General features: G+C 40.7%; 1 protein-coding gene across 3 annotated transcripts in view; it reads left to right on the top strand.

Moving 5' to 3' along the window:
* Positions 1 to 1,817: 1,817 nt before the first annotated feature.
* Positions 1,818 to 16,249, top strand: part of zmp:0000000991 (mucin-2) — a 22,530-nt gene continuing 8,098 nt past the window's right edge. The window contains exons 1-6 of one of the 3 annotated variants that reach the window (XM_054765388.1): positions 1,818 to 2,021; positions 6,186 to 6,262; positions 6,496 to 6,649; positions 8,551 to 8,596; positions 9,897 to 10,634; positions 10,754 to 10,901. In XM_054765388.1, the coding sequence (XP_054621363.1) occupies positions 1,954 to 2,021; positions 6,186 to 6,262; positions 6,496 to 6,649; positions 8,551 to 8,596; positions 9,897 to 10,634; positions 10,754 to 10,762 (1,092 nt within the window). In that variant the 5' untranslated portion in view covers positions 1,818 to 1,953 and the 3' untranslated portion in view covers positions 10,763 to 10,901. Of the gene's footprint in view, positions 2,022 to 6,185; positions 6,263 to 6,495; positions 6,650 to 8,550; positions 8,597 to 9,896 lie in introns of all 3 variants that reach the window. The other 2 variants (XR_008567333.1, XM_054765387.1) reach the window with 2 other exon arrangements.

Consider the following 16,249-nt stretch of genomic DNA (forward strand, 5'->3'; position numbering starts at 1 on the left):
AAGAAGAGGAGGAGGAGGAGTAGTGCAACACATGAAGCAACTGAAATGAAGTAACTGCAGTTTAATTGAATGTATTATATGTCAGTATTGACTTTGTCTTTCTGTTATCCGGTTGTATTATGTTTTTAGTATTACTGTACTGCTATTACAGCTGTGACTTTGTCTCAAACACAAACGTGACAATACTGACATCATGTGGCCATTACTTGCTACTGCACGATCATTATGAGTCAAATTGTTTTTCTTGTATTAACTTTAATCCTTACAATTCACTCCTTAAAATGCCAGCTTCCCAAAACCACCGTAAAAAATATAATGTTAATATAAAATAATAAATACGAATTATATTTTATTTTTTAACCATTTAAAGGCCAGTATTTTGACATTTTTACCGTTTTAATGGTAAAATAATAGTTTCCATCAAATAAAATTCAAAGAGTATGGATTGATTTTGAACATGGTTATTTTTTTCTACAGTGTCAAATTTCAAACAAAAACTCACACAATATGTGTTAGCTTAACAAAAACTGCTGTCGACACATTAGCTACACTGTCTGTGAATATTTAATTCCCTTTTAAAATAGTCAGTCTTTTAAAACAAATTCTGCCTGATATGTAGATATTAAGAGTTAATTATATTTTAAGTATGACTTTAAACTTCAAAGGCCAGCCTTTTACTCAACTCGACTGATTTTATTTATTATGGAGGATTTTAAAAAGTAAATAAATACGTAGTAAACGTTAGAAGTGCAGTAGCAAGACGCCATTGTAAAAACCCGTTTTCAATGGTGGAAAATATGCCATCTGGTGGACTCGTAAAGGATTTCATTCGTTTATGTTCAGATTACAGTAATGTGTCATCAAAAAAGTCATTTCCGTGGTTTTCAATTAGACATTTTTTTGACGTTAGAAACAAATGTGTCGGTTTTTCTGCAGCTTTTCCATTTTAGGCGAATTTAATTACAATGCTACACATTACAAATCCATTTTTGAAGTATTAATTTTGTAGCCAATGAACAAGTATCTTAACCTTAAAAAGTCAAAATCAGTGACAAAAAATATATCAGAAAAAATCATTCATTCTTAAAAAATTTCAAGTAAAAAGTATTAGTTATAGTATTTGTACGAGTAATACAGCACTGCAGGATCGACACCAAAATTTGCAGTATCGCTCACCCCTATTTCACACCGCAGTACTGGACTTTTATTTTGGTTTGCATTGTAAATGTAATTTGTTATCTGTCCATTAGAGGGCGCTGTTCAGCCACATACTGTACAGTGTTGGTGACTATAATCACAATGGTCACTATGATCAGAATTGCCACGTAAAATCTGAAAAGAGTAAAAATGCAGAATCGACATTGGCTTCAGATATAGACTGATATCAACTAACTATATTTTTAGATCATTTAATGAGTTTGTGATTTTTATTCTAATTAGAATAAAACAACACCAAAAACCAACAAACTTATCTGCAAACGATATAGCAATATATATAAATGTAACAATATCAGCAATGTAACAACAATGTAAACACAACATAAAACAGATATTTGTGAAAATATCATCTCGATTTGACATATACCTGTCATCCATAGATCCTCTAATTTATACCATATACTTTTTTGTTTTGTTGTTCATGTTGTTACTTTGTGTTTAATTATTTTTGCACTCTTAATTTTAATTTGGCTCATACAACTGTATACAAAAAAATATCGGTGTTGGCAATATTGTACAGGACCTGTATTTACTTGTTATCGAATCGATGCCACAATTCGCAGTATCGGCCACCCTCACTTGACCAGCAGGTGCGAAACTTTGACCTGCTGGGTGGTTGGCATTGACGGATACGCTTTGTGTTCACACTGCCGACAGGAATTCCACACTCCATGTTGAAGATGCACTGTCTAGTCAATCTGGATCGCGGAGAGGAACTGAACCGGTTCAAGTAGAATGTCAACAAGTGACGCAGGACACTTGGAGCTGACACTTGGAGGAGAAACACAAGCAGCGACGGCACGGTGGGTCCAAAATACTTATTTCACTTGTTTATGTTATTTTTACTCTAATATAAATACATTCAGACACTCATTTCACTTATTTATCTCATTTATTTTGTGTGTTATTTTTCTTGTGTGTTATATTTTCTTGTCGAGGAACTGGAACCACGAGGCTGCTAGCGGCGCTGAATTGCGTTTAAAGACAGCGTGGTTGAATGTTCAACTACGCTGCAGCGCTCAGACATATTCAGTATCTCGTCAAACACTCTTTGACACGATCGAGACCGTTATTGCAAGCAATTCGGCGTTAAGACTGCAGAGTTATTTGGCATTACAGTTTGGGTTTGGAGCTTGTTGCTGACCAACTTATAAGCATAGACGCATTGAAATTGTGCTTGACGTGTGATCTTTAAATGGGCATTATTATAAAGGAATATGGTGTTATGTCATTTGAAATGATAACTTATGCCTTTTATTGTGTTTTGTTTAATTTGACTGGTTTTAAATCAAAATGAAATGCATGTCTCAGTGAATTACGAAATGAATTACATATGATACATACTGCATATATTCTGTGCAGTTTTTATTACCTTGTGGTGCAAGGAGGATACAGTACATTTGATTGAGGTTGAATTTGTTGTTGTGTGGGTACCACTGCATGCACATTCAGATGTGCAACAGAGCTATCACCATGGATACACATAGCTACTGGCTGTATTTCCAGGCTGAAGGATTTACAGTTTGCTTTAAGTGTGACAAAGTAAAGGCGTGGCTGCTTAAAAAACAAGTCTGGTTCTGCTCTTGCCGCCCTTTTTTCACGTTGCAAATCATTTCAAGGCCATTAAAATCTATTTGGATGCATCCAGAAGAGACATTTAGGGTGTAAAGCATTGGAACATCTCGTTATGTGTTTGACCGTGTTGAGTACACACCCACACTCTGAGTTCAGGCGGGATCCTTGTGGTTATGTAAGTGCTGCTTGCCAGAAAACGGCACACACCCACAAGTGGACCTCAAGCCGTGAGCCGACATACCTCACACACACAGTGTTTCAGCCAAACGAGCCTGTGAAAGAAAACAATTTGTCACCAGTCTGGAAGCCATCAAAACAAACGGTGACATAGTTCACACAGTCCCGATAACGCGCGTGTTACATTGTACTTTATTTATGTTTTGGTCAACAAGTGAAGAATGAATATACTGCAGGAGTATAATCAATGGTGCATAGCAATTTGGTGATCTCAGGCCGTCATCACATTGATGAATAATCATGTCATCAGACCCAGATTCCAGGTTCTGGTGCAATATTTCCATGAGTAAACTTACAACACATCACAAGTATCATTTGCGTTCTTGCGTGACTTGGAGACGTCGGGTTTTGCCTTTTGGAACAAATTAATAATGAAAGCCGAGAAGAAAATGTGCACTGGTATTGTGACAGAAATGATTACAAGTATCAACATCACAATAGATTTATTTTACTCAGACGTGATGAAAATACCCGTAGTCCTCTTTTATAGGCATAAAAATATCTTGGTGTGCTGCAGAAAAATAAATGACGTAAGTATGACGTTGCTAAAAACGGTAAACGTTTATCGATAAATCGTATAATTGGAAACATTTCATCTCAAGTAAGCTTGTAAGGAGTTGCACATGGAAGAGGAAAATGCATTTTTGTTGTCAATTGAGGAATAACCATGTACTGCAGGGGAGGTCCAAAGTGTGGCCTAGGGGCCACTAGCAGCCCACAGCTCATTATTTTATTTGCCCACGGCAAATTGTAGAAATGTAAACAAAAAAAATTATTTTTTAAAATGTTACGAAATTTGAAACAATTTAAAAATCTTTTATTTTTAATTTTATATATTCATATACTTATTTCATTATTTTATTGGCCCACAGCACATTGTAGTAATAAAAAAATAAAAATAAAATAAAATTTTATTAAATTTTAAAAAATGTAAACTTTTTTTTCATGTTTTATGTTTATATTTTATGTTTCATTTGTTTTATTGGCCCATGGCATATTGTAGAAATAAAAACAAGATAAATAAAAATGTTAGCATTTGTAAAAAAAAAATATATATATATATATATATATATATATATATATATATATATATATATATATATATATATATATATATATATATATATATATATATAATATTGTGACATTAAAAAGAATAAAAACAAAACAAACAGCAAAAATGGAAAATTGAAACACATGCAGACGTTATGTAAACCGAGCTTGTCTACTGTCTTGGCCCCATTGCTCGCCTGTTAAACCCGAAGGTTTGTGTAATGTGTTTTGATTGCTGCAAATGGTCTGCAGGAGTGTCAGGATCCAGAACACCTGCATGAAAGGTGCCCTGAGTTTGGCACCGGAGCTGCATGATGATATGCCTCGTGTCAGGTCATGCCAGTCGCATTTGCACAGCATGACATGGATATATTGTAACGAGGGAGGGTAAAGAGCAGCTGTAATCTCTGTAATCCCGTCCTGTTTTATGTCCTCACACGAACGACTGAATTGAACTATTAAAAACACGGCTGTATCAGCCTGCTCCGGTGTGTTTAAGGACCACAAGTTGCATGTCGGTTCTCGTTTGTGTTAATACCTTATCTTTGTTGTGTTGTCATGCTCACTTAGTGTAGTTAGTGTGGGTCCAGCATATGTGTGCTGAGTGTGGGTGTGTGTGTGTGTGTGTGTGTGTGCGTGTGAGCTGCTCTTGCCGTGTGTAAAAGAAAGTGTGGCGTGAGCACATTTTGATTACATAATCGCTGCTGATCAGTCCAACTGATTGCACGCGGGAAGCTGATACAGCGCTGAGATTGAAGGAAACGAGAACGCAAGAAGGGATGCAACAACAAGGAATGACAAAAAGACTGACACCGTGGGAGAGTGAGTAATTACACCGCAGAATGCGGTAACGCAATGTACATAACGTGACAGTGTAACCTGCCAATAAGCTGAACAATGAACAGGAACCTGACACAGTAAACAAACATCAGCGATGGAGGGAATCCAGCATTTTGGGTTTGTTCTTCATGGCATGTGACTAATTATTGTTCAAAGAAGACAAGCTTTGAATGAGAAGGGGTGTGTTTTGTGCTATATTATCACCAAGGAACACCTCTTAGCAGCGCTACACCACAGCAGAACAAAGAGCAGCGTTGAACGGGCCCTTACATCCCCACACAACTCAGGGTTCACATGAGTGGGTGGGTACGCGGGATTCCACGCCAGTCTCCCCACTTCAAAGGAAATTTGTTGTTTAAAATGGTCATTTCCTGTTGCCACTGTGACGAATTCAGGAAGTGACCCTACACATAGCTTCAGGGGGTCGTCTTCATCATATCGAACCAATGAACAAACTGATGAAGATTTGACCTTGTGGTGCCTACATCCTCTGGCATAGGCTAAATTGGTTCTCGATATATCATCGCCAAGCTGTCTAGTATCTGTGATTTACATTTGGGCTCATTGGTCCCTAAGACTAGTTCGTCTTAGTACGACCCCTGGTTTTCAGCCAAAATGGCCGCTTTAGATAAAGATGGCTGGCTTCCTGTTTGTTTTGGAACGTGGGTGCCAAAACAAAAGTTTTTACTTCGTCCATTCATGATAGACTTCCTCACCAAATTTTTTGATTTTCATGAATTTAAGAAATTTAAAAAATAAAATAAAATAAAAATAATAAAACTGTAAAAGTTACAAAATGTATAAAAAAAATACAAATAAATAAATTTAATGTTAAAAACAATAGATAAAAACAAATAAAAATGCATGTAAAAAAAGTTTAAATACTAATAGGCTAAATTAAAAATACATTTTAAAAATACGATCTGTGAAAAAGGTGGCTGGGGCTAATTAAAGGGGGCGCTGCTGACTGAACTTTCAGGGCTCGTGTTCGAAACCCCTGAAATCTAACATTTTTTGGCAGGCCTTATATGTTGGCGAGTTTTTGTGCATGTTAAGGCCTTCAAAAATGGGAGGAAAGTCACAGTATATAATAATAAGCATAGTTTCAAGAGGGTCTTCGCACCTCTATCGCTTGGTGCTCGGGTCCTAATGAATACCAATGTCAAAAGTGAGCATTATTATCTGGTAAAGCCATCATTGTTTTTGTACAGCTCTGATCATTTTAAAGATTAATGAATATTATAATTGATTTGACTTTGCAGACAGGAGAATGGGCTTGAAACTCCGCCTCTGCAGCACTCTTGTCATCTTACCATCACGCAGGAGGGAACAGCCAAAGGTGAAATGAACACTTCTGATTCTTCCTGCCAACATTTAAGACCGCACAACAAGGATCGACACTGCTGAACTGCAACTGAAATGTATTCATGATATAGCATAATAAGGTAATGTGGTGGCCAGGGATCAACCAGGAGGGATGAGGACAGGCAAATGGTTGTGTTGCTTTTTATTTTTTGGGCAGTGCCTTTGCGCTCAATAGTTAACCAAGCAATTCCTCTCAATCTATTACAGACCAAATAATTACAGCAGACAGACCAAGACAAGAGGTGGATGTCAATCGTGGGCCCAGATACACCTCCTTTGTCCTGTTAAAACTCTCCAACAACCTGGACCTGAACAAATCCGAGCTGGGACTCAAGAGGAAGCAAGACTCCTGTCTACGAAGGTGAGCGTGGAATGTTATGTCATACGCGGAAGGCATTCTCTTTCCTGCACCTTGCGGCGTTTTTGCATGGTTGTGTGTCAGTAGGGCAGTCAGCTTTTGTAAAATGCTTTGATTTTGGTTTGTAAGTGCACAAAACAGTATGCAAAGAATGCCAAGGATGCTGATATTTTCGATACAACTTAAAGGATATGAGAAACATCTTGAGGCAGGAAATTGTCAGTGTTGGTGCCACTGCACCGTAACCCCTCCTTTATCGCGGTTAATCCGTTTCAGACCTGAGCGTGGTAAATGAAGTAGGATTCCTGACTTAGCAGTGGAATATTTTCATAGTTAGAGCATGGAAGACCTGTTTAAACCGAGGCAATTTTTCCCATAGGAAGTAATGTAAATCCAATTCATCTGTTCTAAACACCCAAAAATATGACCAAAAATCCATTTTATAAAGAATAACTTTAGTTTTGCATGCACAAAACAATGCAAAATAATTTTAAATGAGGAATAGATGGAAGTTATTTTGGATGCAGACTTCCCATACGCCCTGGCGAGATCAAATTCTCACATTCTTAATCAAATTGCGGGCACTCGCGCTCGCACACAAGGAAAACATGCACGAATGGTGAGTCAGCAACGCGAAGCGTGCTTTGTTTGGCCACTCGATTTTGCAGAAGGAAACAGTACAGGGCAAACAGACTTGTTTGCTACATGAGATATTGTACGAAAACCACCACGAAATTTGGTGAAAATTTTAGACGAGAACCAAATCATACGGATATAATATTATTTATTAGACTTGTTTGTACTACAGTTTGAATTTGTCGTACTTCAATAATTATATTTATCATTATTATATATTATATCACAATATTATATAATATTATTAATATATTATACATATTATATCATACTGTATGTATATTATAACAATAAATTAAACCGTGTTTTTCAAATGTATAGAATCATTTAGCAATAACAACATTCAGAATAAAACCAAACCTCCCACACGTTAATTACTAATCACTCCCGGGCATCCTGCAGTATGGATCGTCAACTATAATAAGAAACGGCAGCGCCCTTCATGAGAACATAGTTAATGGGTCGTAAACATAAGCAAATTGTTTTTTAAATATTGTTCGGAAGACGGAAGGTAATTGTAGCTAAAGGCCTGCCATTGTTGCGTTTTGTATTTGTTGCTTGCAGCACATTTTGTCTTTGAGGTAATTGCATTTGTGTGCGTGAGAGAGAGAGAGAGAGAGAGAGAGAGAGAGAGAGAGAGAGAGAGAGAGAGAGAGAGAGAGAGAGAGAGAGAGAGAGAGAGAGAGAGAGAGAAATCACAATGGATATTAATTACCCATGGAAGAGAAGCGACACACCCTTAAAGTGAATGTTTGCCACCCGCACTTCTTCTTATATCATGGATCATGTCCTTATTTAGACATCTGGCACTGCGTGTGTGTGCGTGTGCGTGCGTGTGCGTGTGTGTGTGTGTGTGTGTGTGTGAGAGAGAGCGAGAGAGAGAGATCCTCTGTAGCACAGTGTGATCTTTGTGCAACTATGTCACACACACACACACACACACACACACACATTCCTTCTAAGTGCTTTTTTTTCAAATGGGAACGAGGTGCGACTTAAGTGTGCGAAAACTGTTTAGTGGCGAGGAAGAAGGCCAAAGGAGAGGAATGCTGGCCATCGTGTTGTTCGGCATTGCAGCGCTAAATGTTTGACATCCAATCACCCAAAAACGTTCACATTCCAGTACAGAAGTCCCGTGTTGTACAAACTCTCTCTGGACTAAAATTGCGCTTGTGTAATCTACACAGGTTTTATTACTATTACTGAATTACTTTTATAACCTCCTATTATATCTTTATGTAACAGTCTGCTTTCTCCTGTTCTTCCAGTTCAAATGAGTCACAGAGGAGTAAAGCTGTGGGCAGCAGATCTCAGGTAAGCATCGTATCAGGTATCGGAATAATGTGCTTAGATTTGTTATTTTATTTCTAGAATCTAACATACTGTACACTGTACGTAAAACAAACACATTTCTGAATAATAACAGTCACATAATGACATTTTCGAAAAGAATTGGACGCGGTCTGATTGTATTGATGCTAACATGCCAACACATGAATTGTGTAGTCTTAAAACCATCTCAGATGGATTGTTGTTTTAAGAATAAGAAAGAAAGTACAGGGTGTGTATGCACCTTGAGGCAACCAGTTTGTCAAGGTTTGAATATTTTAGTGAGGTACACCTTGGGAACAGACGGACACAATAGATGGAAGTAAGAAATGAAAAACTTCTCACAAATGTGAGAACACCCTCTCACATTTTTGCAACCATTTTTCTTACAGTATATCTTCTCAAGGCGCATTCAACTTGGATATACTTTAGAGCAGGGGTGCCCAAGCCGTCGATCGCGATTGACCGGTTGATCGTTGTTGCAAATCTCCTAATTATACGTATACATGCAGGCACTGTTCAGGGCAGACTTCATATTGTTTATGCCAGGCACATTGCGGGGCAGCTAAGGATCCTTTTTAGGACCAATGGCACATTCAGGCCATCCGGGCAGCTGCTGTTGAAATGCGCCTATATGTTTATGTCTGTCTGTATTGGTGATAATACAGTAGATACATGACAGTGCATCAGACATTATATCAATGTCAAATCAGCCAGCTGGAGGAAAATAAAGCCCATCAACAGTTCCATTGCATCTGGCTCTCTGACCGGACCGCTCCGGTGTGTTTGTGTGTTTGCCTGGTCACGGACGAGACCAGCGATCTTAGGTTAGGTTGGCGACCACTGTGTACCAACGTCCACTGAAAAGAACACAACACACCACATCAATACCAAGATGGTGGTCGTAGCGTCTGCGGGCACTGGGAAGTTCATTGAGGGAAACATGAATTCCAACATGTCCTGTGACATTCCGAAGCAGAGCAAGATCCACCCCCACCACCCCCTTTCGGGAAACTGGGCCGCATGGCATTTTTCCAACATGATAATGAGTCCTAACCTGCTGCTGTGTCTCCACACCTAAACACATTTGAACATCTGTGGGGAAGCAGTTAAGTGGAAAGCAGTTAGAGAAGCGCAAAGTGAGATCTAACAAAATGCTTGCTGAAATGTGAGGGGACATTGTGGTGTGTGTTTTCTGTGTTTCCTGTATTGAAATCCAAATTTAACACAAAAAAAACACAAAGAAAACCTTTGGATTACCTTTGAATAATTCTTGTTTTGACAGGTGATTGAACCAACTTCACTGCCGGACACGTCATTGGATGTAACCAGTGATTCTCCATTACCAGAGAAGATACCGTTTTTGGTCAAGCAAGACCAAGAGATTTTTGCAGTTTTCCATGAGTCCAGAAGTCCATCGCAGCCGAGATTGACCGTCTGCAGATACACTGATTTGGAGCGAACGATCAAGGACCAAACTGATGTTGAGGAGCAGTCTGACCCCACTGGAGCCATGTTGTCGTCTGCTATGGTGACAGTTCTGGCCCCAAATTGGACTGGCCGACTTCGACAGTCCAAAAGGTTTGCGTCAACTGGGAGTTTGGAAACCCTGGAAAATCTACAAGGTGGACCCGACTCGCGTTCACAGGACCGCTCTCAAGAGGCTCAAAGAGGTGTAGAGAGGATGTTCAACATATCGCAAGCCCCGTCAAGAGCTCCATTTCAGTGTACGAGGCAAAATTCAACGGGCCGGTCCGCTAACAGTGGTCCTCCAAATGTGGGCTATGAATGGAAGAGTAAGCTTGTTCAAAGAGTATCGTTGGATGTAAAAGGGACAGACATCAAGAAAGCAGAAACAAGTACTAACATGGATGCAAATGCACAAAACAGAACTCCGCAAGCTGGTCCTCACGTCAGAGTCTCGTCTATGAGATCCAAACCAACAACGAGCAGTCTTCTTCTGTCATTAAGAAGATTAAACAGTCAGAAAACTAGCTCTAGTACAAACCCTGCTCCTTCTGAGGTACCACTGAAGAGTGATCAAGATGCTAAACTTTTCTCAACACATTTTTCTCAACCTTTTGCCAAACCTGGGCAAGAACTGATTAAATCATTTCCCTCTTCTGCCTCCATTTCTCCTAGGGCACCTGAAACTGAACCAGTCGGTTCCGCATCACTGTCTAATCACAGTGCAAGAGGCAAAACAATATTCCTTTCGTCTTTACCCAGAAACAAAGTCACAGATGACACACCCTTTCCCAACCCACCACAAACAACGAACAGAACACAGCCAAATATTTCATTGCTCAGTAGACGAGCATCAGAAAGGGAACACAATTGGAGGGGTTCAGGCAGAGGACTAAACCTGATGTCAGACAGTCACGTGTCTTCACCTAAACCTCCCCAGTATGACTCAAGCACGCCCGTGGCCTCATCCTCTGGGTGGCAACAAACTGGCCAACAGGGCAGTGCCACTCCAGTTCTCACGGACACACCCAACTTCCAGAACAAGCCTAACACACCCTTAATTCCTCTTTGTAACAATTGTGACCCAGCAGTTCTCATCCCAACTAATAATAACAAAAGTCTTAACCATAAAATCTCCACTAATTGTAGCAACAGCACAGCAGTGTCTGTTTGCAATGGTAACCTTATGACGAAGCCACGGAGAGGAGGAACTCAGAGTGTCAATGAGAAACATTCTGACTATACAACTGACAAAGTAAAGCTTGCCAAACAACTGTTTGAGTCCAGTTTAAAGAAAGTACAACCACAAAAGTCTCCATTTTTTTCTGATAGGCAAGCTTCTCTCCCAAGTAGTGGGCCATTAAAAGCACATGGGAGTGAATTGTCACCAAGGCCCTCTGAGAACAAAAATAATCTATGCTCCCTCACCATTAACAAAACACCCACTACTTCTCAATGCCAGAACTCTCCATCGCGCTCCAGCGGTCTCCCACGCAATGACCAAAATGCTTGTTCCGCTTTTCAGATCACCAGAAATACTTCATCATTCCATGGTTCTACGTCCCAAACACCAACCACCACCACACCTCTTGGTTTTGTAAGAAGTTATTCCTCCAACCCAAAGCCTCTCCAGCCAAAGTCTGTGCCCTGCCTTGTTCCTGCAGCAAATAACTGTAGTCCAGAATACATCACAACTTCAGCTACTCCAAGACCAACCCTTCATACTTCTAAACCCGCTGCCGCCCCGACCCGTCCGAGCACGATTGACACTGAACCAAAAAGCCCCAAAGTAGGAGGCATATTAACCAACCACTCAGAAAAGGAGAGAAAAAGATTGAGCCTCCCAGGACATGGAAAGAGAGTGAAGCATGTCATGTGGGAGGACTCTGAGAATTCGGAACCCACTGAGACTCTTGCTCCTTCTCCACTACCTCGCTCAAGGTCCCAGCGACTCATTAGATCTCCGTCCATCTTCTCCTTTTTAAGATCAAGCAGTCCAAACACAAAAAACACTCCAACATCACCCAAGACTTCCAACTTACAGGTCGGGAAAGGAGAAAAGTATCGGTCCTCATCATTTGACTCTGTTGGTGAAATATCGAAAGCGGGGAACCAGTCTAATCAATCCAAGCAAAGCACCGGTAATGCAGTGAACATTAATCAAGACAGACCTGTCCCAGCCCCACGCAGACTGCAAAGGACGCTGTCATTGCAGGCTGTTTCATTCCTGCCAAGTGACCCCTCCCCACCTCCTGACTTTTCAAGCGGGTACAAGATTCGTTACAGCCCCCCACCTTACTCTACTCTCATCTCTACCCGTGGTGAAACTAAGACGTTGACTCCAAGGTCACCACTCTTCCAAAACTCCAGTTCAAATTATAGCTCACATCATGCCTTACTTTCTCATCCAGTTGCAGATGCAACCTTACCTATGTCAAAACCACCACATAGGAAACCACCCAAACCTTCTCCTCTTCAGAATAAAATTCCATCACAAGAGAGTTCCTTGAGTAGTGTTTCACAGGCGGATGATATCAACAATAACAACTGCAAGAATATTAGCTGTAATCAGCAGAATGGCCAAGAGAGCAGAGTTAGCGTCATCCCTCAGTCTCTGCAGGGTGAAAAGCATCAATGCTCCAAAATGGATCCAGCTGCTCCAAAGAACACAAGGATAGAACCATTGCCACGTTTCTCAAAGACTCCAAGTGATCAGCCTCACGGAACTGTGAGTCATTCAAATCACAGCTCAAGCGGCAGCATCTCAACAGAGGGCCGGTCTGTGAGTGATGAAGTCTGTAACAAAAGAGTGAAGGACAATGTGATGAGTAAATTCAGACTTTTTTCATCGGAGAGCAACAATGAGCAGAGCCCAAAGAGACGTCGTTTTGTTATGAAGAGAAGTATCAGCACACCACACTCCAATCCGTCAATGTCAGAATCAGAGAAAGTCCACAAGAATAACAAGAAAATAGACCAGGTTATTAACAAACTGAAGCAAACATTCAGCACTAGACGCTCTGAAGATGATCCCTCGTTTCCGTGGAAATGGAGACGAGCTTCAGAAACGCCCTCATTCAGTGAATTGAGTGATACCAGTGATGCCACTATTGAGAGTACCAGAACTTTAGAGGAGAATCAGCAAGAGGTCATGATGAGGGACAACGAGAGGAGAAAAGACGGTGAAGAGCGGGAACAGAACAGATACACCATGATACCAACTGTATCTGTGCAAAATTCCACAACAGAAAATGAATTCTTCATTTGGCCAGATCAGTCAAGTCCTAAAGTTAACCAAGACAAACCAAAACATATGTCAGACCTGTTTGATGTTAGACCAACAAACCAGTACCTTCTGTGCACAGATACCAGTCCTAGTCAGAGCCACACGACAACGTTCCGGAAGTCTACATCTAGTTCCAAGAGTCCTTTCTCCCCCTTTTCCTCTCTTTCCACACTCTCGCCATATTCCGATCTAGCAGACGATAATGTCTTCTACAGTCCAAAGCTGCAGCGCCGGAGGGAGTCCTCCTCACCATGTGAGCCTGGGGAGGGAATCAGCCTAGCGAGTTCAAGGAGAAGCCGGGCATCCACAGGTCCACCAAGTATAGGTCCAATACAGAGCCAAGAACAATTGTCATCTTGCTATGCTGACTTGAAGTATGGCATTGAGCCCGGGAGGTCGTTCTCTGTGAGCTCAGTCCTCTCCAGTCGCTCATCAAGGCCTGGACGAATCTCCACCGGGCCCAAGTTCATGAGTGTGGGTGACCTATCTGAACCTGAACCAACTTATGGGGCAGCTGATGAGGATTTTAATCAATGGCTTCCAACGAAATGCGATCATGGACCAATATCCGACAACAAAATGCAGTCCTGTTTCCCCAGTGAAGCAGGTAAAGTCAGATCAAGGTCTCTCCCTCGGTCGCTGACCAGGCGTCTGGCTCAACAGAGTTCAGGGCTCCCCTTTTGTCCCTCTGCTGCCTCCACAGGTTCAATGTCGCCCCATCTTTGGAGCCCCAACATGAACATTTGTCACTTTGACTGGGATACAGTGAGCCCCCCAACTCCTCCTCCAACACCTCCTTTGTCGCCACATACCAGACGCATGTCCAAACGTCCCAGTGTTTCCTCGCCAAATTTTCCCAGCCCACCAGCAGAACCACTGGACAACCAGTCCCCCAGGGGTCATTTGCCGTCCCGGGGTTACATCTCCAGCCTTAGCACCTTTGAAGAGTCCTCAGACAGCAGCTCGAGCACAACGACCGACGATGAATATTACTTAGAAGAAAGCGAAGATGAAGAAAAGGAAACAGAGTTGTGAAGGCGATTAGTTTAATTTCTCTTAAATCTCTATGATCCAGGGCTTTTGCTGCACGTAAATAGGGGAGAGACTTGCAACAAGAAAGTAGGCCGTCAGTCCTAGCAAGTGATTTTGAGGGAGTTTTGTGTCTAGATTCATTTTAAAAGGATGTATGTACAGTATGTATGCACAATTTGCTCTGCACATTTATGATAAAGACATGGATGCTTAGCACTCATATTTTGGACAGCTGCATGGCTTCAGTGCGGGATTTACTTCTGTGGAGTTGTTTTAACCCTCAGGTTTGACGTTTGACGTAATGCATTAACGGAATTTTAGGATTTATAGTCAATTTTTGTGCTCAGGTCATGGCTTTATGCCGCATGTACCGTATTGCCCTGAATATAAGAGTATTTTAGTATACAGAGTATTTTTCCAAACTGATGGGTGCTGGTTTAATCCTCCGTCCTCCCGTGACCATGTCAGAGTATCGTTGGGCAAGACACTGAACCCCCAGTTTCTCCTGGTGCTGCGTCATAAGTCGGTTAATGTGGTAACAGTGTGAAAGTGCTTTGAATGCAAACCAGCAGGTGCACCATAATGCATAAAACAACCTCGACAACAACAAGCAACAACAAAGAAGGCGTTGTGATGCGAAATTAATGGGAAAAGTATTGGAAAAAGAGGCATCGTCTTATATTCGGGACAATACTTCAAGCCACATGGTTCCAAGGTGTCATTTACCAACTATCCCACTAGGTAGCGCCACTACACAGTAACTGTGCTTTTATCCACTTGCTGCTTTAACACACCCATAAAGTCACGGATGTCCGGTGGGATACGTTGTGCTTTCTTCTGCTGCTAAGCAATAACTCCATTGGTGAAGGAGAATTCACGTTTTCAAAATTATTGTTTTGTTTTTTGTTTTTTGTTTTGTGCTGTGATGTTTATTTTCTTAACCACTTTTTTTTGTAAAATGGTTTAGGGAATTGTATGTGCTAATTTAATATTTCTTTTCAAAATGCTTAAGACTGTGCCCGATATTTTTTGTCTTAATATTTGCACAGTGACAATTTTAAAATCTTAATATATCAGTTTTATGAATAAATGCAATGTTTACAACTAGATCTTTTTGGGAAATGTGTGCCTTTCATTTAGTGCATAGCTCTTTGTGTGCGGCTTCAAAATATATTAATATATCATGCTGTTGTGGTTCAAAACGGCCTATGAGTCAAGAATATGCATATTTAAGCAAATTGTGTGTATTTTTGGCCTTAATTAAAACATATACAAGCATAAAACTGAACTGCAAAGGGATTCAAAGACGCTGTGATTTGTAGTACTCCACACTGGTCACTAGGTGTCAGTAACGTTACATTGATGAGACAACAGCTGCCGCAGGAAGTACAAAAAGAAGAAGAACAAGGAACTATGCCAATGCTAACGTGTAAGTCGATATTATTTTATTGTATAACCTATGTAGTATTAGTTTTATTTATGTCTAATGGCTTATTTTTCTCTGGCTACTATATTGGGTAATAGAGTGTGAAGGTGACTAGGTGTGTTATTTAATGTCTAATAAAGTTCAAAGCCCTATTTAGAAGGTGCTATCCTCAAACTACGAAACTTTGCGGAAATTCACGTATCACGATCGGGTTTGGAACCAATTAATAGCGATAAACGAGGGAGAATCGAGGAAGTCTTCCAGGAGTTCTGTTTTGTTGCCTGCTATGGTGATAGCAGCCTATTAGATCATAAAATAGTCACACATACTGTATGTTAGCTCTCGGTGTACTTTGCACCCTTCACTTTTCTGCTCCCATTTTTTTTGCGACAAATAGGCGTTGCCATGGAGACAGCAGAGACGACTT

This window comes from Dunckerocampus dactyliophorus, chromosome 21 (assembly GCF_027744805.1).
Source record: "Dunckerocampus dactyliophorus isolate RoL2022-P2 chromosome 21, RoL_Ddac_1.1, whole genome shotgun sequence".
Classification (NCBI taxonomy): domain Eukaryota; kingdom Metazoa; phylum Chordata; class Actinopteri; order Syngnathiformes; family Syngnathidae; genus Dunckerocampus; species Dunckerocampus dactyliophorus.